The 11,044-nt window shown below is 49.1% G+C and overlaps 1 protein-coding gene across 1 annotated transcript; it reads right to left on the bottom strand.

Annotated features, from left to right (window-relative positions):
* Positions 1–586: 586 nt before the first annotated feature.
* On the bottom strand, positions 587–3,906 carry cnpy4 (canopy FGF signaling regulator 4). The gene is made up of 6 exons (NM_001173743.1): positions 3,758–3,906; positions 3,436–3,562; positions 3,087–3,183; positions 2,807–2,929; positions 2,594–2,711; positions 587–2,440 (listed from the first exon to the last, which is right to left on the bottom strand). The coding sequence occupies exons 1-6, from the start codon at positions 3,840–3,842 to the stop codon at positions 2,331–2,333; spliced, it is 660 nt and encodes a 219-aa protein (NP_001167214.1). The 5' UTR covers positions 3,843–3,906; the 3' UTR covers positions 587–2,330.
* Positions 3,907–11,044: the final 7,138 nt, after the last annotated feature.

Genomic DNA, 11,044 nt, shown 5'->3' on the forward strand with positions numbered 1-11,044 from the left:
CAACCTTATGAAGATTACTCTTTATTTGAATTCCGGCAACACCGCCTTAGTGTTGTTTCTTAATATGCTTGGCTGTATCTGCTGGGTTCACATACTTTTGGTTGATTTGCAGTACATCCTCAGGGCCAAATGCCTGTATAAACACAGGGACAGAAACAACAAGAGAATACACTATTTCAATTTAGTTGATTTTCTTCAAAAAGAAAAACGCATATGTTAAATCGTAAATGTTTTCATCATCGAAGACACCTAAACAGAGCTGAATGTTGGATATTTGTGCCGCATAATATTATGGCAGTAAGACTCTTGTAATAGCACACCTTCCACAAAAAAACTAAACACTTGTTGCTCTGGTCTAGGCCAGGGACCCTCTGACAGAGCAATGCTGTTCTAGAGACAATTTCAAAGACATACCACAAGATGGCAGCACATTACAAGTTCTCACATCTCCAGCCAGGTAGCTACACTGATTTTCATTGGATATGCATTTGTACCATTTTCTTATAATCCAATATTCTTGCTCCCTATACAGTAGAAGGCCTGTGAGACGCTAAATTATTCAGACAAATTTCAAGATTCACATGTGCACAATGTGATAAGTTTATTCAAATTTAAAAACAGTATATTTTGGAAACATACCATACACGAATACAAAACATGGGCACACATCGAGAGGGTAAAAAGGCTTCCCCATCTTAGATAATGCAGTTGGTTTTCAATTGACTTTCATATAGTAGTGTTCTGTTGCATTCTCAGTTTCAATTTACCTACTGAAAAGGGACAGGTGTGTGTAAATTGATGATAATGATTTGATGTAAACAATGATGACACATCTATGACTATTCAAAATGTTGGACACAACTAGATTGCCTCTTGCTCCATAGATACACTACATGAACCAAAAGTATGTGGACACCTGCTCGTCGAACATCTCATTCCAAAATCATGTTCATTAATATCGAGTTGGTCCCCCCTTTTCTGCTACAACAGCCTCCACTCTTCTGGGAAGGCTTTCCACTAGATGTTGGAACATTGCTGCAGGGACTTGCTTCCATTCAGCCACAAGAGCATTAGTGAGGTCGGGCACTGATGTTGGGCGATTAGGCCTGGCTCGCACTCGGCATTCCAAGTCATCCCAAAGCTGATCAATGGGGTTGAGGTCAGGGCTCTGCGAAGGCCAGTCAAGTTCTTCCACACCGATCTCAACAAACCATTTCTGTATGGACCTTGCTTTGTGCACAGGCGCATTGTCATGCTGAAACAGGAAAGGGCCTTCCCCAAACTGCAGCCACAAAGTTGGAAGCACAGAATCTTCTACAATGTCATTGTATGCTGTAGCGTTAAGATTTCCCTTCACTGGATCTAAAGGGCCTAGCCCGAACCAAGAAAAACAGCCCCAGACCATTATTCCTCCTCCACCAAACTTTATAGTTGACACTATGCATTCGGGCAGGTAGCGTTATTCTGGCATCCGCCAAACCCAGATTCGACTGTCGGACTGCCAGATGATAAAGCGTGAATCATCACTCCAGAGAACGCGTTTCCATTGCTCCAGAATTGAATAGCGGCGAGCGTTACACCACCCCAGCCAACGCTTGGCATTGCGCATGGTGATCTTAGGCTTGTGTGAGGCTGCTCGGCCATGGAAACCCATTTCATGAAGCTCCCAACAAACAGTTATTTGACTGATGTTGCTTCCAGAGGTAGTTTGGAACTCGGTAGTGTGTTGAAACAGAGGACAGGCAATTTTTACTTCAGCACTTTGCGTTCCCGTTCTGTGAGCTTGTGTGGCCTAACACGTCGTGGCTGAGCCGTTGTTGCTCCTAGAAATTTGACGAACTGACTTGTTAGAAAGGTGGTAGCCTATGACGATGCCATGTTGAAAGTCACTGAGCTCTTCAGTAAGGCCATTCTACTGCCAATGTTTGTCTATGGCGATTGCACGACTGTGTGCCCGATTTTATTCACCTGTCAACAACGGGTGTGGCTGAAATTGCCGAATACACTAATTTGAAGGGATGTCCACATACTTTTGTATATATAGTGTATGATAATAGAGTGGTGAAGAACTAAGGTTTGGGAGACTTGACTTAGGACACTTTTGGCTTTCAGAGGAGCAAGACAGGAGGCTGATAGTCGATGCAGAGATAGGAAATGTAATGTTCAGTTGGTTGGTCTGCTACATACAGTATTATTGATGTTGCATGTAACTTTGTAACTATGCTCCATGCATTCTAACTACGTTCCACTCCAAATATCTTAGGAACATTTGGGAAGGAGGGAGGGGTAGTTCTGTTAAGGAGACTCTCACTCTGCCATTTTGGATGATTTCACAGTTCTCCTGCGTCGTGAGTCTTCCCTCCTCCCTCTCCTTCGCTTGCTACCTCCACTTTGGATCCCTTCTTTCCCATGTCACCCTTCCAAACCTCCTGTAGACATTCTGAGGGAGAGAGAGAGAGGGGGAAACCCAGGTAAGTGTTTACCTCTATGTGAACACGTGTATGTAGTGTTTGCCACTATTCAAGTGTCTTGAGTGAGTGTGTGCTTTAGGTATACGTTTGCAAGTGTGTATGCTACAGTGTGCGTGTCCTACCTTGCTCGGAGGTCTTGAGGATGTGTGTCTCACACAGGAAGCGTTCCAGTCTCTCCTCCTGATGGTGGAAGTACCAGTCCTCCACAACCTCCTCATACTGCTCTAGCATCGTCTCACACTGAAACAACCCGACACCCACTTATTGTCATGAACACGCACGACACTCTGCCTGTAAAGCTGCATGTTGATGTGTAAACACACACGGGTATGTACCTGTTTCTTCATGTCGGACACCTCCACTGAGGGTTCGTCCCAGAGTTCATAGGGCAGCCCCAACTCCACCTTCACCCCCTTATGGACCAGGTTCTTCAGAGTGGCCATGGTCTGACTGGTACCCTAAAACACACAAAGGTGATTAGTTGACTCAGGTGTGTTAGTACTGGGCTGGAACAAAATCCTGCATGCCACGTGGGTCCACAGGACCAGGATTGAAGGAACACTGTTCTAAAGCATGACCATTGGTTAAACTGCGAAGATGGAGAGGTGTGAGGACCTTGGCGTATCGGAGGCTGCCAGGTCTCTCAGCATGGACGCTGTACTGTAGGATCCCCTCACAGATGTTATCCACTGCCTCCGTCAGACGGGTCTCACTGAAAACAGTTATTTCAAAAAAATCACAACTACAAAATGAGTGGTCAAATCACTTCAGTCTATGACAAGAGAGCAGACAGAGCTCAATGAGAGGCTTGCCTCTCCTTCTCCATAACACAAAGTGGCTTCCTCTCCATTTATCCTTCCCTTCGTCGATCTTAAAAAGGCCAGTTGACCCATCCTGTTTATCACATCAACACGGTTGAAGGAGAGGAGGGACACTTTAAAGTACTCGTCCTGGGGTTACTTACGAGGTATTGTATTTGATCTTGCGTCTGCGTTTACCCGTGTCCAGCACTGCTCCTAGCTCCAGAACCTCCTTGGACCGACCAGTCTTCTCCAAGGCTGCTTGGAGCTCCACCGTCAGGAACTTACACACTGTAGGGTTTAGACAGACGGATGTTGTTCAAATGCATGTTGATTTAGATTTCTAAACACGTCCCATGTAAGTAAGAAAATGCATTCACAGACACTGAATCTCCCTAGTTAGTTATCTAGCTAGCTAAGTATACAAAACAAAGCTAACGCTGTGCAAGACATCGTAACAATCCATTTGTAACTACTGTAGCTAACCTTCGCATCGATTGGGCAGTCTTTCGTCCTCGGCTGATATAGCGAAGCTGCACACCCAAAAAAAGCACAAGAGAAAAAGTTCCATTGCAACTTTTCGCCAACTTGTTTCCCTAAATCCGTTTACAGAAGCCACATCGGCATTTTTCCGAGACTCACAGCACGTCAATGGCAAGGCGCATGCGCAGTGTAGTAGTTGAAGCTACCCAAAAAGGTATTCACTTAACACAGCCAGAAAGTAATACATATGGATAAACCCCGCTATTTCTACAGTTTATTTTCATACAATCTTATTTTAGCCCTAACTTTAACAACACTGATAACCGTATGACTAAACTTAAATTAAGGCCAAAAAGCGATTATTTGTTTTCATACAATTTTACGATGCAGCTCATTGTGACTGTGTTATCTAGTGGAAAACACACAAAAAGGGAAAGGCGGATCGTGCGAATCCGATTAAGGAAATCTAGTCGAGCGTTGAAACATTCAAACTTAAGGTGGGGAAAGATATTTAGAGTGGACATTTGTAAAATGTAAACAATACAAAAAAAGATGACCGTGCATGTATTTTATCTCATAGGGATTGTATTAAGTGAGTTCAGAGCTTTGGCGTCTCAAGCCCCCACTCCCCAGTTAGCAATGAGCATTCTGGCCAGAGGATAGAGTGCTGTGCCTTTTCAGCCGATTTATCACGCCGCTGCAGTGCTCCTGAAGTTCATGTGCCGTTTTCCTCGCACAGCCTTTGCTTGTCAGTGCTATAATTCAGAGCTAGGGCCTACTATTTATTGACCCCCATGATGAAATCTGGAGGGGCCTGTGGATCTGTCTTCATCAGTTCGTTTGCACATTAGTCACACAGGATATCTCAGACAGCAATGGCTTGATTTTGACGAAAGGTGGGTAAATAATGCATCTTGCCATTAAGATCTGGCATTTACTAAATTACACTGATTGGCCAGATGGTGGCGCTGTAACAAGAGATTGAAAATGCGAACTTTGAAATGCCACGCCCCACATCCCGTTTGACCTAAAGTCATGAAATTCGGTACATAGGTCCCTCTCCTCACAAGGAATACATTTGCCTAGGGACCCATTAGGCCTGTCATGGTGGATCTGCCATTTAGAATTTTGTGAAAAACATTACTCTGTCACCGAATGACTGATCTGCACAAAACTTGATATGTGGCATCGATGGACAAAGGTCTCTCAACAATATTTTCCAGACAAGTACCGAAAACAACATTGACCAATAAACATTCATGTGGGCGTGGTCTGGCACATATTTGTATTGTACCGAAATTTGGTACACATTTTGCAAACACTGTCAAGACTCAACAGATGCAAGAACATTTTGACCTCACAGTGGCACTATAACGGGCACATGTTTATATCTCTTGATCTGTTTGACTCACAGCGATGAAATTTGGCACACATGCTCAGGGACACGAGTCTAGCTAATCCATGCGATATCTCAGACACCACTGGCCCGATTTTGACAAAACTTGGGTGAATGATGCATCTTGCCATAGAGATTCCAGCATTTACATAATACACTGATTGGCCCAGGGGGGGCTCTATAGTACTCAACTGTACGTACTTTAGTCACACGCAACATCTCAGACACCACTGGCCCCATTCTGATGAAACGTAGGTGAATGATACATCTTGCCATAGAGATCTGTAATTTACAAAATTACACTGACTGGCCCAAGGGGGGCGCTGCATCATTTGTGGTGGACAACATGTTTACTGTTGCCGTGTTTATAAATAGTATTTATAAATAGGCAGTGTTTATATGATCAATTTTGACACAGCAGGATTTGTAGGGTTCATATCATTGCGGTGGTATTCTTGTTGACAGTGTTGGGTACGAGAGAGGAATATACTTCGGCTAGGTAGAGAGGGAGAAGAAGTTCATGTATGAAGAAGTGAATAGATTAATAATCAAAGGTGGGGTTTATAAATAGATGACTGATGTAATGTGATTCCGACGAGCAGATACAGTAATATTTCATCCAATGCTTCAATGCCATCCAACTCTAAATCTCTCCTAAATGGTGCCCTTGTCACAAAATGACCTGGATGTTCAGGAAACAACAAACATATACAGTATCTCAAATATTTGATAGACAAGTGGTAGATATAAGTTATGTTCATTGGCATCACATCCATAGTCATATCTACAACTTGCTCTTATGAGCATACGTTTCCAGTCTGCAGTAGTATCTAGACAAAAGTGATGGCGCCAGAGGGTAGGGCTGCCGTCTTATCGGCTCTCAACCAATCATGCTATTTTGTTTGTTTTTTCGCCTTCTTCGCAACTTGTTTTGTACATAATGTTGCTGCTACCGTCTCTTATGTCCGAAAGAGCTTCTGGACATCAGAACTGGAATTGCTCACCTCAAATTGGACGAGGAGTTCTTCAATGAGTCGGCCGCGGGGATATACTGCAGACACCCGACAAGGCCCCGATCCCCGTGATTTGCTGGAGAAGGAAACAAAGATTTCGAGGCTGTAACGGCTGTCTACGGAAGAAGTGGACCAAAATGCGGCGGAGTTAGGGTTCGTCATTTTTAATGTTACGAACACCATACAATTCACAAAACAACAAAACTGACAGCCAACACAGTCCTGTCAGGTGCAACAACAGTGACAAGAACAATTACCCACACCACACAACGGAAACGTAGGCAACTTATGTGTGACTCCCAATCAACCACAACCCTCTACAGCTGTGCTTGATTGGAAGTCACACGGCCAAATTAAATGAAACAATAAAACACTCACTCCCTTCTGCCACGTCCTGACCCAACTACACCCTCTACTGGTCAGGACGTGACAGTACCCCCCCCTCAAGGTGCAGACCCCGGGATGCACCTAAAAAAAGGAAAACACAAAAAAATCCCCAACAAAAAGGAACACCTAAACAATAAGGGAGGGAAGGGAGGGTGGCTGCCGTCACCGACGGCACTGTGCTACACCCTCCCTCCCCAACCCACCTATCCTGGAGGTGGCTCAGGTGCAGGACGTGGACCTCGCTCCACCTTCGGCGTCGCCCACTCTGTTGGCGCCCGATCGCTGCGCCGGGCAGACGGGCCACTCGGGCTGACCCTGGCAGACGGACCACTCGGGCTGGGCCGGAAGGCATGCGGGCCACTCGGGCTGGGCCGGAAGGCATGCGGGCCACTCGGGCTGGGCCGGAAGGCATGCGGGCCACTCGGGCTGGGCCGGAAGGCATGCGGGCCACTCGGGCTGGGCCGGAAGGCATGCGGGCCACTCGGGCTGGGCCGGAGGGCATGCGGGCCACTCGGGCTGGGCCGGAAGGCATGCGGGCCACTCGGGCTGGGCCGAAGGCATGCGGGCCACTCGGGCTGGGCCGAAGGCATCGGGCACTCGGGCTGGGCCGGAGGGCATGCGGGCCACTCGGGCTGGGCCGGAGGGCATGCGGGCCACTCGGGCTGGGCCGGAGGGCATGCGGGCCACTCGGGCTGGGCCGGAGGGCATGCGGGCCACTCGGGCTGGGCCGGAGGGCAGGAGGGCCACTCGGGCTGGGCCGGAGGGCAGGAGGGCCACTCGGGCTGGGCCAAAGGGCAGGAGGGCCACTCGGGCTGGGCCAAAGGGCAGGAGGGCCACTCGGGCTGATCCTGACAGGCCGGGCACCCTGGCAGATCAGGGCAGGCGGGCACCTCTGGCAGAACAGGGCAGTCCGGCCACTCTGGCAGAACAGGGCAGGCGGGCACCTCTGGCAGAACAGGGCAGTCCGGCCACTCTGGCAGAACAGGGCAGGCGGGCACCTCTGGCAGAACAGGGCAGTCCGGCCACTCTGGCAGAACAGGGCAGTCGGGCCCCTCTGGCAGAACAGGGCAGTCCGGCCACTCTGGCAGAACAGGGCAGTCGGGCCCCTCTGGCAGAACAGGGCAGTCCGGCCACTCTGGCAGAACAGGGCAGTCCGGCCACTCTGGCAGAACAGGGCAGTCCGGCCACTCTGGCAGAACAGGGCAGTCCGGCCACTCTGGCAGAACAGGGCAGTCCGGCCACTCTGGCAGAACAGGGCAGTCCGGCCACTCTGGCAGAACAGGGCAGTCCGGCCACTCTGGCAGAACAGGGCAGTCCGGCCACTCTGGCAGAACAGGGCAGTCCGGCCACTCTGGCAGAACAGGGCAGTCCGGCCACTCTGGCAGAACAGGGCAGCCCGGCCACTCTGGCAGAACAGGGCAGCCCGGCCACTCTGGCAGAACAGGGCAGCCCGGCCACTCTGGCAGAACAGGGCAGCCCGGCCACTCTGGCAGAACAGGGCAGCCCGGCCACTCTGGCAGAACAGGGCAGTCCGGCCACTCTGGATTCACCAGGCTGGGGAGACATAACGGAGGCCTGGCTCTGGGCGCAGGCCCTGGACTCACCAGTCTGGGAAGGCCCGCTGGAGGCCTGGTTTGAGGAGGTGGCACAGGAGAGACCAGGGTGGAGAGACCCAATGGAGGACCGGTCCGTGGAGGAGACACGGGCTTGACCAGGATAGGGGGACCCACTGGAGGACTGGTCTGTGGAGGAGACACGGGTTTGACCAGGATAGGGAGACCCACTGGAGGACTGGTCCGTGGAGGAGACACGGGCTTGACCAGGATAGGGAGACCCACTGGAGTACTGGTCCGTGGAGGAGGCACGGGCTTGACCAGGATGGGAAGACATGCAGGAGGCTTGGTTCTGGGCGTAGGTACAGGATGTGCAGGGCTGGGAAGACATGCAGGAGGCCTGTTTCTGGGCGCAGGCACAGTCTTTACCAGACAACCAGCACGCAACTCAGGACGAGTATGGAGAGCTGCCTCAGGTGACATCATACCCACGACACGCTCATTAGGGCGAATGCCGTACTTTATGCACCACACTAGCAGCTCTCTCATCTCTCTCTCTCCTAATTTTCCCATTAACCCCGTCACAGTCTCTGTCTCATATCCCTCGCTCACCTCCAATGTCATCCCGACTGGCTCTGGTTCCGACCTCAGCTCCACCGACTGTCCCATGTGCCCCCCCCAAAAAAATTATTGGGGCTGCCTCTCGCGCTCGTTGCGCTCTCTCTCCTCGTAGTATCGCCTCTCCGCTCTCGCCGCTTCAATCTCCCACTGCGGGAGGCGATAATCCCCAGCCTGAGTCCATGGTCCCTCTCCGTCCAGGATCTGTTCCCACGTCCATTTGTCCATAACGCAGTAGTCCTGCTGCTCCTTCCTCTTCCGCCGCTTGGTCCTGGTTTGGTGGGTAATTCTGTAACGGCTATCTACGGAAGAAGTGGACCAAAATGCGGCGGAGTTAGGGTTCGTCATTTTTAATGTTACGAACACCATACAATTCACAAAACAACAAAACTGACAGCCAACACAGTCCTGTCAGGTGCAACAACAGTGACAAGAACAATTACCCACACCACACAACGGAAATGTAGGCAACTTATGTGTGACTCCCAATCAACCACAACCCTCTACAGCTGTGCTTGATTGGAAGTCACACGGCCAAATTAAACGAAACAATAAAACACTCACTCCCTTCTGCCACGTCCTGACCCAACTACACCCTCTACTGGTCAGGACGTGACAGAGGCAAAACAATCTGGGTGCCTTGCAACGTTCAGGTGAAGAGTGGCTAATCTTCCCTTGCCTTCCATTCTGTTAGCTAACGTTCAATCACTGGAAAATAAATGGGATGAACTGAAAGCACGTATATACTACCAACGGGACATTAAAAACTGTAATATCTCATGATAAACTGTAGACCACACTATCTACCTAGAGAGTTTTCATCTGTATTTTTGGTAGTTGTCTACATACCATCACAGAGCGAAGTTGGCACTAAAACCGCACTCAAAGAGCTGTATTCCACCATTAGCTAACAGAAAAATGGTCACCCAGAGGAGGCGCTCCTGGTGGCCGGTGACTTTAATGCAGGGGAAAAAAATCAACATTTCTATCAGCATGTTAAATGTGTAACCAAAGGGAAAAACATTCTAGACCACCTTTACTCCACACACAGAGACGTGTACAAAGCTCTCCCTCGCCCTACATTTGGCAAATCTGACCATAACTCTATCCTCCTGATTCCTGCTTACAAGCAAAAATTTTAGCAGGAAGCACCAATGACACGGGCTATAAAAAAGTGGTCAGATGAAGCAGATGCTAAACTACAGGACTGTTTTGCAAGCACAGACGGGAATATGCTCCGGGATTAGTCACTGGCTTTATCAATAAGTGCATCGAGGATGTCGTCCCCACAGTGACTGTACGTACATACCCCAACCAGAAGTCATGGATTACAGGTAACATTCGCACCGAGCTAAAGGGCAGAGCTGCCACTTTCAAGGAGCGGGATTCTAACCCAGAAGCTTATAAGAAATCTGGCTATGCCCTCCAACGAACCATCAAACAGGCAAAGCATCAATACAGGACTAAGATCAAATCGTACTACACGGGCTCCGACGCTCTTTCGGATGTGGCAGGGCTTGCAAACTATTACAGACTACAAAGGGAAGCACAACCGAGAGCTGCCCAGTAACACGAGCCTACCAGACGAGCTAAATAACTTCTATGCTCACTTCGAGGCTGTCACGACTTCCTCCGAAGTCGGTCCCTCTCCTTGTTCGGGCGACGTTCGGCGGTCGACATCACCGGTCTTCTAGCCATCGCCGATCCACCTTTCATTTTCCATTTGTTTTGTCTTGTCTTCCCACACACCTGGTTTCAATTCCATCATTACATGTTGTGTATTTAACCCTCTGTTCCCCCCATGTCCTTGTCCGGAATTGTTTGTTGTAAGTGCTTGTGCACGTTATGCTGGTGGTTGACGGGTTTTGTACCCATTGATTTATTGTTCTGTTAAAGGTTGTTTTTATTATTAAACTGCGCTGTTGTAAATCAGTTTTTGCTCTCCTGCGCCTGACTTCTCTACCGCCAGTACGCACCCTTTACCCTGAAACATGCATTAGAGCATCAGCTGTTCCGGATGACTTTGTGATCATGCTCTCCGCAGCCGATGTGAGTAAGACCTTTAAACAGGTCAACATTCACAAGGCCGCTGGGCCAGACGGAATACCAGGATGTGTACTCCAAGCATGCGCTGACCAACTGTCAAGTGTCGTTACTGACATTTTCAAACTCTCCCTGTCAGTGTCCTTAATACTAACATGTTTTAAGCAGAGCACCATAGTCCCTGTGCCCAAGAACACTAAAGTAACCTGCCTAAATGACTACCGACCCATAGCACTCACATCTGTAGCCATGAAATGCTTTGAAAGGCTGGTCATGGCTC

Source organism: Salmo salar, chromosome ssa07, assembly GCF_905237065.1.
Source record: "Salmo salar chromosome ssa07, Ssal_v3.1, whole genome shotgun sequence".
Taxonomy (NCBI): Eukaryota; Metazoa; Chordata; class Actinopteri; order Salmoniformes; family Salmonidae; genus Salmo; species Salmo salar.

Bases quoted from the DNA above. Each gene is read 5' to 3' on its own strand.
- cnpy4 (NM_001173743.1), bottom strand. From the start codon at position 3,842: ATGGAACTTTTTCTCTTGTGCTTTTTTTGGGTGTGCAGCTTCGCTATA. The intron at 3,563-3,757 runs GTTAGCTACAGT...TAAACCCTACAG, and splicing joins ACTGCCCAATCGATGCGAAG to TGTGTAAGTTCCTGACGGTG. The intron at 3,184-3,435 runs GTAAGTAACCCC...AACTGTTTTCAG, and splicing joins AAGATCAAATACAATACCTC to TGAGACCCGTCTGACGGAGG.